The sequence below is a fragment of the Emydura macquarii genome, unplaced genomic scaffold (assembly GCF_026122565.2).
Source record: "Emydura macquarii macquarii isolate MOO-44397 ecotype Brisbane River unplaced genomic scaffold, CSIRO-AGI_Emac_v2 contig_2422, whole genome shotgun sequence".
NCBI classification, from domain to species: Eukaryota; Metazoa; Chordata; order Testudines; family Chelidae; genus Emydura; species Emydura macquarii.
This window is the reverse complement of record NW_027132559.1, coordinates 4,750,110-4,771,801: the sequence shown is the minus strand read 5'-3', so window position 1 is coordinate 4,771,801 and position 21,692 is coordinate 4,750,110. Positions and strand designations below refer to the sequence as shown.

At 43.7% G+C, this 21,692-nt stretch overlaps 1 protein-coding gene across 4 annotated transcripts in view; it reads left to right on the top strand.

Moving 5' to 3' along the window:
• ANO10 (anoctamin 10) overlaps positions 1-21,692 on the top strand; it is a 245,925-nt gene that overhangs the window by 38,682 nt on the left and 185,551 nt on the right. For all 4 annotated transcript variants that reach the window (XR_010922337.1, XR_010922338.1, XM_067561828.1 and 1 more), the window contains exon 7: positions 12,908-12,963. Coding sequence is in view for 2 of the 4 variants with exons in the window: in XM_067561828.1 (XP_067417929.1) it covers positions 12,908-12,963 (56 nt within the window). In the remaining 2 variants the exon portion in view is untranslated. The remainder of the gene's footprint in view (positions 1-12,907; positions 12,964-21,692) is intronic.

The following is a 21,692-nucleotide window of genomic DNA, read 5'->3' as shown; positions in this document are numbered from 1 at the left end:
TCATAAACTCTTATCATTTCATGGTCATGTTCAACCAAGCTGCTTTCCACTTTCAAATTCTCAACCAGTTCCTCCCTTTTTGTCCAAATCAAATCTAGAACAACCTCTTCCCTAGTAGCTTTATCCACCTTCTAAAATAAAAAATTGTCTCCAATACATTCCAAGAACTCGATGGATAATCTGTGCCCTGCTGTGTTATTTTCCCAATAGATGACTGGGTAGTTTCCCCGATCACCACCAAGTCCTGTGCTTTGGATGATTTTGTTAGTTGTTTTTTAAAAAAAGGCCTCATTCACTACTACTACTTGATAGGCGGTCTCTGGTGAACCCCTACCATGACCTCACCCTTGGTTTTTTTTTAACCACATTTATCCTTACTCAGAAACTTTCAACAAGTCTGTGTCCTATTTCCATCTCAACCTCGGCCCAAATGTATACATCATTGAGATATAAGGGAACACCTCCTCCTTTTTTTCCCTACCTGTCCTTCCTGAGCAAGCTGTACCCTTCTGTATCAATATTCCAGTCATGTGTTATCCTACCAGTTCTCTGTGATGGCAACTATATCATAGTCCTGTTTATTAACTAGCATTTCTAGTTCTTCCTGCTTATTCCACATACTTCTCGCATTAGTGTATAGATATCTAAGATACTGATTTGATTTCCCCTCTGTCTTCTCTCTTGTCTATCCCTTATTCCTTTTATGTCCGTACTCCCCCTAGATTCTGACCCTTCTTCCAGGTCTCCATGTTTTTGACTTACTGGTGGGCTTTTGTGTCCTGTCCCCATGGAACCTAGTTTAAAGCCCCCCTCACTAGGTTAGCCAGTCTATATCCAAAGATGCTCTTTCCCTTCCTCGATAGGTGGATCCTATCTCTACTCAGCATTACTTCTCGGAACATCATCCTGTGGTCAAGGAATCTCAGCATTATGTGGTCAAGTGTTTCTTTTGTTTGGGAGAATATCCTCAATAAATGCACTGTGTGGTAGTCCTTTTTGAAAAGGTCTTAAAAAGTCAGGGAAGCCAAGCTTAAAATGTTTCTTCTTCACCATTCCATGCAGTTTGCCTCAAACCTGGGTTCATCTGATCTCTCTGTACACCTGCCTGTGTTGCTCAGAAGTGCCCCTATGAACTCAGCATCAATTAGCTCCAGGGCTCCATTGGTTAAGTGTTTGACTTCCGGGGATACTGTTAAGACTGTCCCTGTTAAGTCTGATGATGAAAAAGAGCATCGTTCTTCCTCTAAGAGTAGAGACAGATCTCCTCAAAAGACCTCTGTAAACAAGAGGAAAAATTGTCCCTCCACTCCTGATCTAAGGAGACTCAACAACCTGAGCTGGATACCATAGGAGCTCCTAGGGAGCATGGTATTGCCTACTGAGGGTACCTTGTCAATGTTCAGTACCAAAATTGCCAGTCACTGAGGTGTCTATGGTACCACATGTATTGGCATTGGTTGCTACCTCTTCAGTGGTACTGAGCATGTTGGTACCCACTACTTTGACTCCGGCTACTGCTTTGGGCTATAGTTTATTTCAGGGGTTCACAGCCCCATCTACTTCTGTACCAATGAGATATATAAAACCAAGGGACCTCCAGATAATGGAGGAAGCTGAGTACTCCTTGCAACAAGTAGGCCTCCTCATTCCACTAATATGTTGCCCCACTGTCTAGCAGTAACCTACCTTGTCTCTGGTACTGAATGCATCTGCAGCCCCTCTTCTGTAATTGAAATTCTTTTATTCTTCTGATTCCCACTAAACTGGGAAGGGATCTACCACTTACTCCCGTAGGGCTCCTTCTTCCTAGTTCTGTGGGTCAGAGAGAGAGTTGTGGTTTCCTACAGATCTAAGCACTGTAGGAGATACGAGGGTAGCCATATGTCTTGGTTCCCTTACCTTGGGGCACTACTTTGTTTCCTTATAATGTTCCTACATGGTCATGTTGGAGACCCTCTGTTCCTTCCTGTGAGCATACCTCTCATACATTTTCTCAAAGGAGAGCTTATGGCCTGGTCTACACTTACCTTCAAATTTGGTGGCAGTCGATAGGAGTTACGCAAGCTATGCAGAGTAGCTTGTATAACTCCCATCGACTTTGTAACTCCTCTTCTACGCGGCATCTTCACTGCACTGCGCCACTTAAGAGGGTGGTTTTAACGTGTTGACTTCCAGATGGATTGAGCGGGTCTTCACTGACTGCTCAATCAATCCAGATAGATCAATCTGATGGCAGCGAATTTGCTGCCATCAGTAAAGATGTACCCGCACAAAAGGTATGTCTGTGCAATAGTCGGGAGCTGAATTCCCAGCTTGGATTAGACGTACATTTGCTAGCTTTGCTCGTGCTAAAGTGCTAAAAGTAGCAGTGTGGCCATGGCGGCTCGTGGTAGCCACCTGAGTACATATCTAGGATCTTGGGCAGGATTGTACTCAGGTGGCTAGTCTGCGCCACCAGCTATGCCACTGCTATTTTTAGCGTGTTAGCTCAAGCAGAGCTAGCACATGTACATCTAGCTGAGCTGAGAGTTACACCTCCCAGCTGCAGTATAGAACTAGCCAGAGACAGAAAACAGCGCTGCCTCAGGCGTGTCTTCAAGATGTAGTCAGCATCTGGAGGAACCATCTGTGGAGGAACAACATTCAGTCATCAGTGGTTGTTTCCTCTTCATCTCTGCGTGAAGTGGTAATCTTTTCTTCATTGTCTTATCTGGATGATTATGAACACTTCTAGGATTTGGTGAGGAGAGTGCTCTCGATTCTGCTTGATCCCACTCTCCTTCAGTTCCTTCTTACCGTGTTTTGTGACAGCTTCTGGAACTCCTCATTGCCTGATGCAATTATTCTTTTAGTGGGTTTTTTCTGACAAATTTAGCGTAAATAGTTTGTGTAGTTTTAGTAATTAGCATAGTTTATAGTTGTTGTAGATAGCTTAGATGCCTCCACTCTTAGATAGTTGTGGATGTCCACTGTCCTCGTGCCGGGGCATGCCTCGGTCACTGGAGTTCAAATCCTGTGCTTCATGCAGTAAATCCATGCCCTTGAGTGACCCACACTTTAGCTGCCTCAAGTGCTTTGGGAAAGCTCATAGGAAAGACCACTGCCGAATCTGCAGGGATTTCAAGCCTTGGACCAAGAAGGACCTTGCTGTACGTTTTGAAGGTCCTCCTCCTGGAGGTGGCCTTAAGACCAGCCTCGGAGCCATGCCTGGACTCGGCACTGGGCACCTCAGCCTCCAACAACCTGGGACTGTCATCACTGATCATCTTCACTGGTGCCTAAGAAGAAACATCACAAGCACAGGAGAAATTAGACTCTGGTGACAAAGGAGACAGGGAGAGAGAGAGACCTGTTTTGGGCCACTCTTCATTCCCGGCTCCGCAATGTCGGTTGCCTGCAGCCCAGGTACCGCAGCAACCCTTGACACCAGGACAAGGGTAGCACACCAGACAGTTCGTCGTGCCATCAACCCTCAAAGCTTGTGCCATGGCCAGGGACTTTCCTAACCCTACCAGTACTGAACTTGCTGGAGGGTCAGGACTTGGCACTGCTGGTGCCTCCAAGTGGCAGGAGATTGTCACCAGGATGTCGCAACAGCTATCCAAGGGAAAACCCATGTTAATAACCACGAGATCTCCTCAGACACCCTCCCCGGCATCTAGTGGCATCAGAGTCCAAAATGGGATCATATTCCCCTCGCTGATGTAGTCGATGTCACTACTCCCTAGGCTGTTCTCATTCTGGCACAGAACCGAATCCATCGGTACCCCTGGCCGTCTGGCTGCCAGGTCTGTGGAGGCTGGCAACCATGCAGTGGCCCTTTTGGAACCCTGGGGTTTTTCTTCCGGCTCAGGTTACCTCTTCAAGGCGCTCACACTCAGTCATCTTGGAGGCTAGGGCACCCCCAGTACTGTGTAGAGAGACCCTGAAACTGGATTCCAGGACTGAACACAGCACCGAGCCCCAAGAGGAAGCTGCACAGGCACCTCTGGATATTGAAGAACCAACTGAGCCTCCTGAGCCATATTAGTCTCCTCATCTTCCTCTCTGAACAAGGCAATGGTGGCACCCGGGGTTTCTCTACCACAGGATGACCATAAGGCTTACCAAGACTTATTAAAGCAGGTAGCCTCAAACCTAGGGGTCCAAGTGGAAGTGGTCAAGGAGGTGACACACAGCCTCCTGGATATTGTTTTACCAGCAGGCCCATCTAGAGTAGCTCTGCCACTGACTGATGCCATCATGGACCTGATTAAGGCCTTGTGGCAAATCCCTGCCTCTCTCCCCTGATAGCAAAGCACACAGAGCACAAATATTTTGTTCCTGCCAAGGGGTACGATTTCCTTTTTTGCATCCTCTTCCTCCCCCGGGAACATTGAAAGTTGTGACGGCCAACAAAAGGGATCGCTAGGGACAGGCGGTACTATGCCCAAGGCAAAGGATCCTACGAAACTGGACTTCTTAGGGCAGAAGACCTGCTCAACAGGGGGACCTTCAACTTTGCTTAGCAAACCATAAGCCTTATCTTTAATATCTGGGATTCTCTGACAAAATTTAAGGAGCTACTCCCCCAAGACTTGAGACAAGAGCTTTCCTCCCTAATTGAGGAAGGGAAGACTGTAGCTTGGGCCTCCATACAGGCAGCCTTGACTCCGGGGCCAAGTCTATGGTGATGGTGGCTACAATGCACAGGATTTCCTGGCTGCAGTCATCTGAGCTTCCTCAGGAAGTATAACACCCGATCCAGGCCCTCCTATTTGAGGGATCATTGCTCTTCTCAGAGCAGACAGACACTAGACTGCATGGCCTTAAGGATTCCAAGGCAACCTTAAAAACTCTGGGACTTGATGTACCAGCAGATTCAAGGAAGCAGTATAAGCCACAGCAATCAAGCCGTTATTTCCCTCAGACGGCCATGCGGGTCCAACAGAAGAGAAGGAGGTGAGGGTTCAGACGCAGGCCCCCTCTTTAGTCACCCTTGACAGGCCGTATGCAGTCTGCTCCTAGGTACCCCCAGTTGTCAAAGCACTAGTTTTGATGAGACCTTTGAGGTTGGCATCACAATCCCCCTTGCTTTGGATCCAGCTGTCCCCCACCCACCCTCGTTTTTCCAACTGCCTTGTCTATTTCCTAGATGCCTCAGATCACCTCAGATCTCTGGGTTCTCAGCACAATAGAATTGGGTTACACCATCCAATTTCTATCTACCCCACCTTCCAACCTCCCCCCCCCTTTCAGGGACCCTTCTCATGAGCTCCTGTTGGAACGAGAAGTCCGATTCCTCCTTCGGCTGGGAGCCGTGGACAAGGTTTCCTTTCGCTTGAGAGGAAAGGGGTTCTACTCCCACTATTTCCCAATTCTGAAAGCTAAAGGGGTGGGGCGTGTCTCAGACCCATTTTAGACCTGTATCATCTCAACTGATATCTCAGAAACCTAAGGTTCTGCATGGTCTACTTGGATTTCATCATCCTCTCGCTGGATCTTGGGGACTGGCACGCTGTCCTTGATGTAAAGGATGCTTATTTTCATATTTCAATGTTTTGTGACCACAGACATTTTCTAAGATGTGTAGTGAACCCAAGGTCAGTACCAGTTCACAGTGCTCCGGTTCATCCTGTTAGCCATCCTGCGAGTTTTCACCAAGTGCATGGCGGCAGTAGTGGCCTTCCTCAAGAAAAAGGGAGTCTTCCCATACCTCGACGACTGTTTTGTCAAGGGCCGATCCAGAGCTCAAGTGGAGGCTGGTGTCTGTTTCATTCAATCAACCTTCAATGCATTGTGACTTCTGTTGAACTTCCAGAAGTCTACCCTGATCCTGGTCCAAAGGATAAAGTTCATCAGAGCTCTACTCCTTCAGTGCAAGTGAGAACTCTACTTCCTCTCAATTACATCCATGATAAGATCCCTCCAAAATTATCCCATCATGACTGTGTGAAAATGCATGAGTCTTCTGGGCCAAAACATGGCATTGTGTACATACGCAGTGTAACATGTAAGGCTACGACTCAGGTCTCTTCAAGTCTGGCTAGATGTGGTCTCCTCCCACTCTTGCTATCACCTGAACTCAGTGCTCACAGTTCTAGTCCAGGTCCTCGACTCATTGATATGGTGGCTGGACAGCCACATAGTATGCACGGGGATAGCCTTCTCAAAGCCCCAGCCATCCTTCTCTGTGGCATGTGACGTATTGGCCCTTGGTTGGGGAGCCCACATAGGGTCTCTAAAGGTTTCTGGACCTAAGATGAGTTCTCTCTACAAATCAGTGTCAGGGAGCTCAGGGCAGTACACCTAGCCTGCCAGGCATTTCTCCGTCATCTGACGGGCAGTTCCATTTTGGTCATCACAGACAATACCACAGCTGTGTTCTACATAAATAGACAGGGCAGAGCGCGTTCTTCCCCCTGTGTCAGGAAGCAAGCTCCCTGTGGGAGCTCTGAATCAATCACTTGATTAATCTAGAGGCATCTTACCTTCCTGGGATTCACAACCAGCTAGCCAATTGCCTCATCAGGTCTTTCTCCTCTCACCATGAGAGGTCTCTCCTTTCAGACATTGTAATGGACATCTTCCAGTGGTGGGGGACTCCCCTTATATAGACTTGCTTACCACTCAAACCAACAGGAAATGCCACCAGTTCTGCTGCCTGAGAGTTTACAGCCGGGGGTCCCTCATAGGCGTGTTCCTGTTACTGTGGACAAGGCATCTGTTCTACGTGCTTCCCCCATCCTGCTGATTCACCAGGCTCTGATGGAGATCAAGCAGGACCAAGCACAGGTCATCCTCAGAACACTGGTTCTCCACTCTCTTAGGCATCTCTGTGGAGACACCACTATAGCTTCCACTGCACCCAGACTTGATATCCCAGGATCAGAGTCAGCTACTGCATCCAAACCTCCTGTCTCTTCACCTTATAACCTGGAAGCTCCATGGCTGAATCTGGAGCAGCGAATTTGCTTGGAGCAAGTCTGTGAGGTCCTGCTGGGCAGCAAAAAGCCATTTATTATAGGTACCTACCTTGCAAAATGAAAATGGTTTTCCATCTGGTGTTTCCAGCAACAAATCTTGCCCTTGCAGTCACCTCTGCAACTCATTTTAAACTACTACTGCTGAGATAACAAGGTCTAGCCCTTTCCTCAGTCAAAGTCCATCTAGTGGCCATCCTGGCCCTCCATTTGAAGATTGACAGCCATTCTATTTTTTCACATTAGATGGTCATCTGGTTTCTCAAAGGTCTGGAGAGATTGCGCCCCCAGATTAGTGGTCCTACCCGCCCCCATGGGACCTAAACCTAGTTCTGTCAAAACTCACAGGAGTCCCATTTGAATGACTGGCAACATGCTCACTGTTACCTCTCTTGGAAATTAGCCTTCCTGGTGAGTTTCAGAGATTCGAGCCCTCACTTCAGAACCTCCGTATATGATCTTTTTTAAGGACAAAGTCCTTCCAAAGCCCATCATTCTTTCCAGAAGTGGTCGCACAATTCTATTGCAGTCAGGCAATCTTTCTGCCATTGTTCTACCCTAAACCACATGCAAATAGGGAAGAACAGTGCCTCCACTTGTTGGATATAAGGTATTGGCCTTCTACATACAAAGGACCAAACCATTCTGCAGATCCACTTAGCTGTTCATAGCAGTAATGGAAAGAATGAAAGATCTCCTCATTTCTGAGCAGATTACTTTGTGCATCAGGGCATGTTATTACTTCATGAACACCTCACCACCAGCCAACTTAATGGCTCAGTCTACAAGGTCTCAAGCCTCTTCTGCTGCTTTTTTAGCACAAGTCCAATTCAGGACATGTGTAAGGTATCAATCTGGTTGTCGGGACACATGTTCACAATGTACTATGCCATTACACAACAGGCTAGAGACAATGCCAGCTTCAGCCATGCAGTTTTACAGGAAGCCTGCCCTTGTGAGTCATCTACGTTGGACTGTACATGTGCAAGCACTGGAAGAATTAAAAATGGTTATTAATGTTTCTGTAACTGTTGTTCTTCAAGATGTGTTGCACATGGCCATTCCAATGTCGAAGAACAACAGTTTACAGAAAGGTTAGTAAGTGTTTTTTTCCATCTGCTAGGTCACATGGCATCCTGCACTTTTGTCATGCAGAAGGCACTTATGCTGCATACAAGGCTGGCTGAAATCTACATTCTGAGCAAGGATAACTTAGATATGCCTCTGATGGTTTCAGAGGATGTCCCCTCCTTAAGTCGGTGTAAAGACCACCAACAAGGTATACAGGGGAGTTACTTTCTCCTCACCCCTTTCACTACTGGGTTGGGGAGCCTACTTTCATCACCTCTAGGTACAGGGCACATGGACTTCTGAGGGGAGACACTTGCACACAATATTCTATAACTCAGAGCAATTTGCAATGTTTTCATGTTCTTACCTGTCATATAAGGACGTGCCATTCACATCATGAAAGACAAGATAACCGGAATGTTTTATATATACAGACGAGGAGCTTGATCATATTAGTACAGGAATGTGGTTTTGTTATGGAATTGGTGCATCCAGCATCTGATAACGCTCAGAACCATTCACCTTCTAGGTCTGCATATCACTCTGGCAGACAGTCTGAGCAGGCACTTTTCATCAGAACATGAGTGGACAATTCAGTGATTCAGTTGATCTTCAAGAAAGGGGTTCATCCATCAATAGACTTTTCTTTTTGATGGACAGGAACAAAAATGTCAAACTTTCTATTCCAGAGTGGGACAGAATCCTTAATGGATGTGGTCCTCATGCTGTGGTCCTGTGCACTGTTGTGTGCTTATTAATTGATTCTTTTCCTACTGAGTATACCCAGAAAGATCAGACAAGATGCATCCAGGGTGGTTCTGATGTCTACCACTTGACTGAGGCAATTCTGCTATCTTGATCTGATGCACTTGTTGAGCTGTCCTCTGATACTACTTCCACTATTCTCTGACCTTTCTTTTAAAATGAAAGAGCCACCCTTCATCTAAAAGCTTGATTTTGGATGGATGTCGGAGAGAGGCTGTGTTCATTTGCTATACAGAACATTCTAAATAATAGCAGAAAAGAATCTACCAGAAAAAAAATCTGCTGCTAAGTGAAGAGCATTTTTGGCTTGGTTTGAACACCACGAACTATTGAAATGGAAATCCCAGCGTTTCTGTCTACTCGCACTAATGGACTTGAGACTTTGTTAGTTCTGTGAAGATGCACTTCACTGTTTTAGCACTTATTACCCACCTTTAGGGGGATATGATGTCTTGTCTTATCCCACTATGTCCAGATTCCTTACGGGTTTGTTGAAAATTTTTTCATCTTTAAGGGAACCAACCCTTATGTGGGACTTGTTCTGACAGGTCTCATGGATCTCCTATTTGAGCCCATGGCATCATGTTTTTTCTTACATATATCTATGAAAATCTCCTTCCTTGTGGGAATCACATTGGCTAGGAGGCAGGAAGTCCTGGGGGTCTTATGGAGGACCTCCTGTCTACTGTTTTCCATTTTAACAAGGTATTTCTTTGGCCGCACCCTAAATTTCTACCAGATTTCTATTTAAATCATGTCATGCATTTTATCTACAGTGTTTTCCCCTCAAGCCCCATTCTAATCATCTCTAAGCTATGAACCTTTGATGTGCATAGGGCCTTAGCCTTTTACTATCAGTGAATGAAACCTTTTTGGTCCTCTCCTAGTTTATTCTTCTCCTTTGCTGGTAGGATGAAAGGCTGCCCTATTCTACTCAAAGATTACATAAGTGGGTTTCAGGGCATATAAGACTCTCTTGTGAGCTAGCCAAATTAGATCCTCCAGTTAGCATTAAAGCTGATTCCACTAGGGCACAGACAGCCTCAACTGTTTTTTTTTGAGAAACATGCCCATAATTGACATCTGTAAAGCTTCCATTTGGGGATACACCTCCTTACTAGACATTATACTTTAATAGATGCATCCAGAGCAGATGATTCTTTTGGCAGAGCTTTTTTGCAGTGTACAGGAAACGCTGAACACCTACCACCACGTTAGTAGGTCACTACGTAGGTGTCACCAAGAGTGGAATATATACCTATATATGGACAAACAATTGAAGAAGTAATTGGTATCATTTGAGATGCAGTCCATATATATGTATTCCACGACACACCCTTTTTCCTCTTTGCTTCAGAATCCTATTGTACAACTGGATTCTGTGGTTGAAAAAGAACTGAGTTGCAGTTGGCCCTGCAACAACACCATTTATGCTCTTGGAATGGGAGTATGAGGGCACTTGGTGCTTGAGCAGGCCTAACAGGTGCAGCTGTACAGAGACTGATCTTGAGTGCATGGAGTGCATGTGCATCAGGAGTGGAATGTATATTTAGCCAGCATCTCAAGGAATTTCAGTTGCAATACAGGTTAGTAACTTTTCTTACTTGGTTAGTGGAATAAGCATACAATGTATGTTAAAGTATTTAACAGATTTCTTGAAGCACACTTTTACCGAATTGTGTAGTAAAACAAAAAGCATATATTTAATTTCCTAAAGTTTTAGTTTTCTAATTTCAACACTCTGAGACTGGTGTATTGAGCTTTTGGTTGGAAGGAAGTGGTCAGAAACGTAAAAGAAAATAACAAAATTCTAAAACAGCATCTTGTACAGAGTTATTTGGTCCAGACCAAGATTCCACACGTCTAACAGGAGATTCCCAGTGGGCTGTCTCTTAGAAATGTCAGGTGCCAAGAAATGTTGCTGCCCTGCCCTGGAGCCTTCAAGAGATTGGAAGTTGCAGGAGTCTTTAAAGGAGTCAAAATACAGTAATGCTAGAGAAGGAAAAGAATTCTAGTAGAAGATAGTGGTTTGGGGGAAGGATTGCACTGAGAAAAGAGAAAACTTTGAATGTTTTTTTTGAAAGAGCTTACACTAAATTAAAGGTTATTTAGAGATCCTGAAAAGAGGGTATTGTAGAGGAAGAAGTGTATCAGTGTAGATGATTTACTTTAATAAATACTGCTATTAAGTAAAAGGTTTGTATTTTGTTTTTCTGACTCTTCTCTTCATGCTCCAGAATTAATTAATATGCTATAGTAATGCGGATTTAATTAAACATACATAAAAGAATGCCTGTTCTAGGCTTCAGGGACTCTTGCCATCAGTTAAAAGTACAATACAAAAATCACTACAAATCCAAAATAGCAACACATTTTCCCCACATATATAATCACTAAGCCTCAAAAACATTACAAACTAAATCAAAATCTCCCCATTCCTCAAAGGAGCTCTTCCCCTAGCCATTGGAGCATTCAGAAATGCCTGCTCAAAATAATAAAACATTAATCATGACCTTTCTGTAGAGAATATCCATTTTATGGCCCTTACTGAATACCACGACTGAGCTGGCATAATTTAAAAAATAAAAATGATAACTTCAGATTTAAAAAAATCCTCAGATGATGCATGTATAGCCACTCTTTAATTTTAAAGTACATTTCTACTCTGGAAAGTGAGTATGTACAAATATATCCCCTTATTGAATCATTGCTTAGGCAGGGACAATGAGCATGAAGGAAGGGACTTTTACAATAGTTAAAACAAAACAAAAGCATGCATAGAGTTTAGGCTGTATCGTAATTCTAAAGTCTGACTCTTTAAAGGTCCTAATTCTGTAATGACTTGTGCATGTGCTGAACTTCATGTACCATAAGAAGTCCCATTTGAGATCTAATGGCCAAATCCAAAGTTCAGTGGAAGTCAGAGTGTCTTTCCATTGACTTCTATGGGTGTTAGATTAGGACCCAGTCCATTAGGTCCATTCCTGCTTCACACTGTATTTCAGCCCCAGTCTAAACCACAAAGTTAGGTCAATATAAAATAGCTTTATGTTGACCTAACTATGTCCATGTACACACTACAGCCTTGCTACCGCCGATGTAAGTGTCCTATTACACTGACAACATAACTCCATCTCCATTGGAGGTGTAGGACTTATGTTGATGTAGTTAGTGATGCACTGTCTGTGTAGACATTACATTTCTTAAATCAGTTGTTGACTGTGTAGTCAATACATGAAAGCTGACTCCTGGTTCCCCAGACAGGCTGCTGCCCGGTTTCCACTCCAAGCCGGGCTGCCAGGCTCCCAGCTTGGGCTGCTGCCTGGGCTCCCCACAAGGAGCACTGCTGCCCCCCAGGGTCCTGACAGGGAGCTCATTGGCATCGAGGCTCCCGGCTGCCCCTGTGGGCTCTTGGTTCACTGTTGGGAGCATAGCAGCCAGACTCTCAATGCGGATCTCCCTGTCGGAGATGAGAAACCACTGGTGGCCACCTCACACCCCTTCTCCCCCTCCCAGTTAGGAGTGGAGAGGTGAGAATCTTGGGTGCAGGGGTCAGCTGGGCTTCCAGTAGGGAACTGTGCGGAGGGCTCTCAGCCCCCTACACTGCTCCTCTTTAGTCTATGGAAGCACTTCTGGTGAGGACACGTGCCACTGACAGAAGGAGGGTAGTGTGAACATCCTCCACTGCAGTTGCGGTGGCTGTAAATTGACCTAATCTAGGTTGATTTAAGATTGTAGTGTAGATATGCCCTCATTTAGTTTTGCATTTGATTTCAGTGGGAGCAGGATCAAAGCCTCAATAACAGTTAACACTTAGTGCAATTTTCCTACTCTCTTTCTGTTATAAAAAAGTTCTCTCAAAAGATACTTAGAAGTATTTTTAATAGAAAAAAATACTAATATACTTGTTATACATCAGGATACTTGAAGATGGGCTAAACACTGAGGTGGGTATGGCATAGCACAAACTTTTACCCACAGTCTCTTGCTTAGATATTTCTCTCCAAACTGGAGGGAAAAAGTGCTTGTTTGTTTTTAATACACAATAATGTCTAACATATGTTCTGTGCTTTGTATTGCTTATCAATTGATTGTTTTTAATATTTTAGAAAATCATAGACTGGAATCGTCACATCAGAATCATCTAATTCTGAAGGTCTTAGTGGTAGGTATATTTAATGTAAACTGCTTTGATTTTATTTAAGGAATGTGATATAGCGAAGGCAGAAGGCTGTAGAAAAGTGATTGAAGGGAGATATGTAAGCCTCAGAATGCTCTGGGCTCTGTTCCCTGCAGTTTAGCTGAGAGTCGTTAGGGGGCAATTAGGAGCAGCTGGGGCTAATTAGGGACCAGCCAGGTGCTCCATAAAAACCCTCTGACCCAAACAGATAGGGCACGAGCTGGGAGGAGCAGGAGCGGAGCGGATTGGAGTGTGTGCTGTGCTTGTGCTGTGCTGTGCTGTGCTGTGCGTAGGAGTACTGATTGCGAGGAGGAACAGACCACAGTGCAGAGATTCTGTGGAAGAGCAGGCTGGAGGAAGGTACCAGGCTCAAGAAGCCAGAAGGAGGGGGAAAATTAGCCCAGGGGAAGAGAGTTTGCAGCTGGGAACACGGTGCCAGCAGCACATAGCTGCTTCTCACAGGGCCCCTGGGCTGGGACCCGGAGGAGTGGGTGGGCCCGGGTCCCTACCCCCTCCTCGGGGAAACTGGAGTGACTGGAGACACCCTGACCCACTACAAGCAATGGAAGCGTGAGGCCCACTAGGGTGTACTCAGCTATCTGCCACAGGAAGTAATATGTAATGTGTTAGATGCTTGTTTCCACAATAGTCAGCTGTCAGTTTTCCTATACTGAATTTCTTCCTTGCAAGATTCTAGATGTGTAGATTTTTCTTTTTTCTTTAGATGACCCTTGCTGTGCCTTGATGCTTTTATTCTTTGAAAGGATACAATTCAAATTTATGTATAAAAAAGCTCTTGTTTTCACTGATTCATTCATTCAAGAATATTACCAGATGCTTGATAGAGAGGCTGATTGTGCAAATCCTTTTGAAGTGCATTAATGTACTTGCACAACCTGTCACAGGAGCACAGTTATTCATCAGTAAAAGTGTTTGCTGCTTCAGGCCCTTGCTTTGCAACTTTCTATAGGTGCTGATCTGTTTTACTGTGTGACTCATAATAAGTTGTGTATATATTTTCAGTTGCTTTTTTAAAGTATACATCTCGTTGTAGCACAAACCATAAGGAAATATACTATATATCTGCATTCCTGAATGTAAGACCTCAATATGGGATGGCTGTCAGGATAGGCTTTATTTACTTGTTTGCTTGTTTGCTTATTTTGTGGTTTAACCTTGAGTGTCCGTTTTTAAAAGAGCACATTAATACTTTGAATTTCCTGGCTTTTGTTGGTTTCACTGGTTTTCTAAACCTTGCTTCTTGGAAATGTTTTGGAAAGTAGTATTTAGAAAACATGGTTTGATACAGCTTTTGCAGTAGTAAGCGCTATACTTAAGGTTGCACCTAACCTTTCAGTAACGCTTTTGTTGTCATTAACAAATTTCTCAGAAACATATTTTTAGGCTGAAACTTTCCATACCTCTTCTAAGCCCAAAGGTGAATTGTCATTCAAAAGTGTACGTTCAGTCAAGTCGGCCATATTTTGTTTATACATTCAGGACTAATAGCACCCCATTTAATTTTTCCCATAGGAGCTTTGCATCAAATAACTTAAACATCTGAATTTTAAAACTTTGAGCCTAACGTTCTGATCCTGCTATTGCCTTTGCATGAGTGAACCCCTATTTCACAGAACCTAGTGAGCATTCCCTGCTGGCTGTAAAGTCAAAAACCGCTACTGACAGATTTTGCTACCAGTTGCAGTTACTAACATCTATAGATTTTTGCTGCACTGTCACAATTTGCTACCTCTCTGCTTTCTTATCCTCCGGTTATGGTAGCAACTTCTGACAGATGGAAGTATGTCTGTTACAGTTGCTACCTTTCACTTTTCCCGTCCTCTGGTCTGGGGTAGCAAAATGTGACAGGGCATCAACCATCCATCACAATTTGCTGCCTCTCACCTTTCTTATCCTCTGGTCCAGGGGTAGCTAGTTGTGATGGATTGGGTCACTCGTCACACTTTGCTACATTTTGTAATCTCTATTTTAAATGTGGACACAAATAAAAGAGATACTTTTCAATATTTGAAAACTTTATTATTGTATCAAGGTATATAAACAAGAATAGCTTATTCTACCTTTCAACATTTTTTCAAAAACAAGCATCTAAATATATTTTGAGACAGAGCTTTAACATATATTTTTTCTTTACTGAAATGAACATTACAATTAAACTTCTCTAACTAATATTCCAGCTGTATAATTCCAAGAAAACCAAAATATTTCTCTTAATATTTCTCCCATCCTTAGAAAAGACTTTTTGATGGTTCTCTAGTAGCACCCTTAAGTTAGCCCTCTTTGCAGTAATCAGTTCTTGGAGCTCCACTTGAATTGGAACTGGCAGCTTCCTACCACATCTTTTTTGAGAAGAGTTAACTTGTTCTCCCTTCTTGTCACCTACAGCTCATCTCCATTCTCTTCAAAGGTCGCCTCTACCCGAGGAACCACTTCCACAGACTGGTGTACCCCTGCAACTCTGATTCGAGAATACAATTCCACAGCCTTTGCACTTGAGTTCAGAAGTTTTATTTTCTGGTATTCTTCCTCTGATGCCATTAGTCAGTACATTGGCTAGCAGGAGCCCATTAGGTAGGCTTTCCCGAGATGTAGGTTATATAAGCACTCAATATCCATTGATATATCCTGTTACCCGCTGCGTTCATCAAGCAACTTTCTGCTCCAGGGAGGAATAACCGCCTTCTGTCTTTTGACCACTTTAACAGTTCCAGGCTGCCCAGTGGGGCCCAGGGAATGGCTCTATCTCTCTGGTCAAGCCAGTACTCTACTCAGCACAGCATTCTTCTTACAGTGCCTGTGAGGGTTCACCCTCCGGGTTCCTTCTCCTGGCAACAGTAGCTTTTCAGCCCACTAATGATATTCATCCCTAGAATCCCTGGGATTCCATCTCCCATACGACTTCCTTCAGAGACTTTGTCTTTCAGGTTGAAGATGCATTTTCCTGGCAGTGTCTAACACATGTACTCTGTCTGTTTCAAGGCATCCATTCACTAGGATTGCCATTCCATTACCTGCTGTTAGACATAAAAACCATGTGTTGTGCATGATAGGCTTCTTATGCTTCAAATATTTCTGAAAATGTAACTCATGATATGTCTACACTGCTGGGCGCTGCATTGGGCTACACTGTTCGATGCAGCGGGATCGATTGAGCGGGCAGTGGAGACCCACACAATCGATCCCAGAAGTGCTCTGTGGTTGATGTAGTAAATCCACAGCCCCCCCGAAAGGAGTAAGGCTGAGTTTTCTGGAGGGCATTTCGTGTCGACGCAGCACCGTGGAGACATTGCAGTAAGGGAACATTAGTAAGTCGGTGGGAGGTATGCAAGCTACAGTACGTAGCTTGTGTCTCTCCAGTCGATAACCAGGCCTCAATAATGGTGGTGACTTCTGACTTTCTATCAAACAAACAGCTGGTCTTCATCCCTGCTATAAGTACTTCAGCAGTTAGTCTTCAAATGCTTGTTTGCTGAAGTTGTCAGCTATGCTGGCACTGTCTGAGTTCCTTTCAGCACTGTATGCAGACTAGGAATCCTTCTGCCAGTGCTTGCCTTCTACTGTAGATGGGCCACTCATTCCTGGTCTCCCTTTGGTTTCAAGTGCCTGGAACTCTGGTCTCCTTCTCAGTGGAAATTTTTAGCTAGTTTGCCCTGGCCTTTCACAAGTGTTGCAAATGTCTCTTCCCTGGTCATTCTTCAGAAGGTATCTTCGGGATCCTGGTGCTCTTGGATACTTTGGTGTACTAGGTGAGATTTTATATTTCATCACATCAGTCATCACCTTCAACATCTCCCCTGCCAATTTCTAGATAGATTAATTAAACTTTCCAGCGTTAATTGTGTTTGGGGCAGAGCCTTTTCCCTGGTAGCTGCGTTCACTAGGACTTCACTTTGTGTACAGGGGTTGGGATTGGCCGTCTCTTCCACAGGAACTTCCTCTTCTTCAGACCATGTAATGGCAACTTTCAGGAGTTCATAGAACTTCTTACTAGGTTATTCTTTAAACCTCCTTTTCATTTCATGGCGGAAGAAGTCATCCCGGAACCCTAGCACTAACTGTTCTTTCAGGATCATATCTGCATTCAGAAGTTGTTGTAGATCCTGGTGCTCCACCTTGCTTATTCTCTCTTGGAGGTCATATGTGTAGGCCCTAATGCTCCCACCTGGATACTGTGTCCTCTCATAGAATACTTTGAGTCTGGTTCCAGTGTGCATTTTGTCTAAGAGAAGAGTGTGCATTTCTAAGAGAAGCTGAAATATCGTCTCTACATCAGTCTTGTCAGCTGTTGTCATGAACTTCACTGTAGATCTGGCCTGGGCTTTGAAATGCTCTTCCACAAAATCCACGTGATCTTCAAGTACTCTCAGCACCCATAGAGCTGCCTTCACTGACATAATCCATTCTTCTATCATGGTGTCCCCTGGCTTTGTTCGGAAGCACTGACCTCAGGTATTTTCCAGTCTCATGGAACATAAATGGTAGGAGGCTTCTTAGCTGCAGCAGCCTGCTGGTCTTTCACCACCTTGGCCAATGATAAAATTTCTCTCTGCTCAGATCTAGCTTGTTGTAATGCCTCATCCTGATCCAGTAATTTGTGCTGAAGTTCAGCAAACTGGACCCATAGTTCTTTGTTCTTCAATTCCAGCCATTGAAGGATTCTCAACTACACCTGGACAGTGCTACCAGAACTCAATCAGTAAACCAATGGGTCAGATCTATGACACCAGTTATGTATACAGGGGAATGATCTTGCTATTTTGGGGAACTTTTATTGGTGTTTACACTATCCCAGTAGAATTGGATAGCAAAAGGATCTGAGGATCTGAGTCCTTGCTTCAACTCCTTTTACCCGGAGTTATAAGAAACAACATTCTGTAACCACCAATGCCCCTTTGATGAGAGAAGTGTTAACCAGTGATTTTAACATGGAATGGTCTCTTATAATATGTGTTAACGATTTACAATAAACAAATCTATTCCACCTTGTATTTAGTTGAGAGATTCTGACTGATGGTAACAATCTGGTGTTTAAAGTTTCCACAGAGCAATCGACACTTGCTTCTCCACTGTCTGTGCAGCCCTCCTTTTTGTGTCCCTGCGCTGGAACTCTGGGGCGAGTTTGGCACTCAGATCCAGAAATATGGCCTTGCACACCCAAAATTTCTGCAGCCACTGCTCATTATCCCAAATCTGCATTACTATGTGATCTCACTCATTGGTGCTTGTTTCTTGGGCTCAGAACTGGAGCTTCAGCATCTGCAGCTGCTCCATGAATGCCACCAACAAGCTTGGTTTTTGCAATGTCCCACAGGAGTCTGTTCTGCACAAAATTGTCATCTCCCCCACATCTGTTCTTGCGGCTCTGTAAATACTGCAGGATTGTGCGCCCTGGGCTTGCAATGCTTATAACAATAGTGCAGAGCTGTGTAGGCTTCATGCTTCTGTCAGAGATGGCAGACAATGAGGAGGGCCATGAGGGTTTGTGGGACTTAAGAAAAGGTGTAAAAATTATGGGATACGTATATCATTATGGGAAGTTGATCCCATGCTCCTAGTTACCTCTGTGCAACCCATTTTGGGCCTCAGCATGCATTGCCAAAACTTCCCAAAATACAATGCAGTGGACGGTGGTAAGTTGTACTGTGGGATGTATATCCATGGTGCGCTGCACTCTGAATCAATACAAGTGCTCCTGATGATTACGTTCACCACTGACACAAGGAGCCAAGTAGGCATACACATAAGTGACATACTAACTACAGTGACTGTATGCCGATATAACTTGAGTTAACATAAGTTTGTAGTGTAGATATAGCCTTAAGTATATGAATTGTTTGGGAGAGGTAACAACAAAATTATGAGGGTAGGCCAAGATTCACTCAGGGTTTTAAGCTCATACTTTTGTGGATTTGGGCCTCCTGCACCACAAAGGCTTAGGAACAAAAAGGCACATAAAAAGAACTCAATATCATTTATTTATTTTTTAAATGCCATGACTTGGGGTTGTATAACTCCTGATTTTTGAATTCTTGTGATTGCCAAGCAAACTTAAAGTTGTAGATGTGTTAATTACGTTGTGAAGGCCAAACCTATAACTGGATTCAAAAAAGAATTAGATACATTTCTGGAGGATAGGTCCATCAATGGCTATTAGCCAAGGTGTTCAGGGATGCAACCCCATGCTCTGGGTGTCCATGTCCCTAGCCTCTGGCTACCAGAAGCTGGGCATGGATGACAGGATCACTCAATGACTGTCTGTTCTGTTCATTCTTCTGGTCATTGTTGGAAGACAGGATATTGAGCCTGACGGACCATTGGTCTGACCCAGCATGGCTGTTCCTTTATGTTCAGTAAAAATTGCGATAGATTTTTGCCTTTGAAAATTTTCCCTTTGAGAAAGATTTAATATGAGATAATATACTGTCCTTGGGAACCAAGTTCTACACAGAAGTAGTAAACGCAAAAAAGGACTAAAGAGGCAAAATAGCAGTTGAGAAAAGCAATCCCCCCATTTGTGGATCAAATGAAAATGAAGAATTTTTGACACCAGGCCAGGAAATCAGTCAGAGGTCCCCAAACTGTGGGTCACGCCTCCCAGGGGGGTGTGGAGGAAACTTTGGGGAGGTATGGTAGGGCCAGGGCCAGCTCCCACAGGGGTGGAGAGGAAGCAGCACCCAGCTCTGCTCTGCCATCATCTCCACTTCAGCCTCCAACCCGTGACTGCAGTCCCAGCCTCAGTTCCCAGCCACCTCCCAGTCCCACGCCCCACTTCTGGCTATGCCCCGGGCCCTGCTTGCCACTTCTGGCCACAGCCAGCACTTGGGATCCCCCCTGGTTCCTTACCTGGTCCTTGCCCATTCCTGGCCCCGGGCCCCGGCTCCCTGCCCCATTCCTGGCCCCGGGCCCTGTGGCTGCAGTTCCAGTTCCAACCCCAGCTCGGGCCCTAGCTCACAGCCCCCGACCACAGCTTTGGCCCCAGCTCCCAATTGCGGCTCCAGGCAGGGTGGAGAACAGGTAAGGAGGAGGCGTGACCCCAAAAGTTTGGGGACCACTGGACTAGAGCATTGCTGAAGTCAGCTGGGCTCTGCACAGACAGGTGTCTGTCTGCATGGATCACAGTGTAGGATCATGGCTAAAGCCTTCATTGATGAATAGTGACTTATGTTTGAGAAAAGGCTAATAAGCTATAAATGGTTGAACATTTTTCGTGCATGCCCATGAAAAATATTAGTGCTTTTAGTTATGTTATACTATACAACTGCAAAGTGTTGCAGCTGGGAGGGAGTGAGAGAGAATATCTTGAGTGGTGTAGTTTCCATTCTGTGAAGTCGCATTTAAAAAAAAGTTTTCAACTTAGTAATGCTGTATCTATAGGATTTTTTTGTTTCATCTTGCAAAATTCAATGTTCCTTAAGCAACATTAAGTTGTCCAGACTGATCCAAAGCCCATTGAAGTCTTTCCACTGAATGCACTTAGTTTTGAATTAGGTTTATGTTCCATTATTAGAATACTAGTTAAATTATGCAACTTTAATATTAAAGTATGTACAAGGTGGTAAGGTAACTCTTGCTATGGAAACCTTAACATTTTCTGTTTCTTATGTGTTTCCTTATATACAACATTAACTTTGAATTTAATGTATTAAATACTACATCGTACATTTTCAAAAGCTTTTAATGAGTTAGGGTGCTTAAACTATTGGATGCCTTAGTTGGGAAAATTTAAAGAGGCTTGATTTTTAAAAAGTATTGAGTGCCTACCTTCTGAAAATCAGGCCCCTTTAATGTGTTTGAAGTTGGGCATCCAAAAAATGGCAGTATCACACATCTCATTGGTCACTTCTGAAAATTTGTCTTTGTTTTTTCCTCCAACTTACATTTTTATTATTAAACAATTTTTTTTCCTGTTGCTTATTCCTTCTTGTCAAGTTATAATCTGTTCTAATGATGTTGTTCCATCCCCAACTGATTGACACTGCATAAGATTATGATTTCAGGTGGGAAATAATTAGCAGGAACAGATAAATGTTAAAATGAAGTTTCATTTTTGTATCTCCAGTAATAAATAAAAAAAGCTGGGATAAGAGAAATAAAACATTATATAAGCATAATTAATTCAAAATTTATCTTGCTTGTTTTTGTGATGTGTAATATTATAATTCTAGTGGGTTTGGGTTTTTAAATCCAGTTAAAATTTGTTTATTTTGTAGGAGTTCTTTATTTTTTTTGCTGAATCACTGCTGTAGCATCAAGTACAACACTGATATTTTGACTGAGGTTACTCTTGTGTTGTTAGTTTATGCAGCTAGATATGGCTAGTGTCCTTTGGTTAATGAACTTATTGAATGAAAGACTTACCAAAAAGATGTTATCCAAGACCATTGGCTGCCTCATTATTCATAGGAATCATATTTATGCAGATATAGTTTTGCTTCTACAGCTGTTCATCAGAAAATGGGATTGTTGGCTATTTTTTGTAGCATGTATGCGAAATAAAACAAATACTGTATATTATATCTCTGTGTGTACATATATCTAATTTATATAATAATGTACATCCATACACATACCTATATGGAACCCTCAACAGATTCACTTTCCTATCTTGCAAAATTTACAGATGACAAATGTCATGGCATAGTGATACTTACAAATGTCAGAAGGAAGAGAGCCCAGAAGGCTCTGGAAGAGGG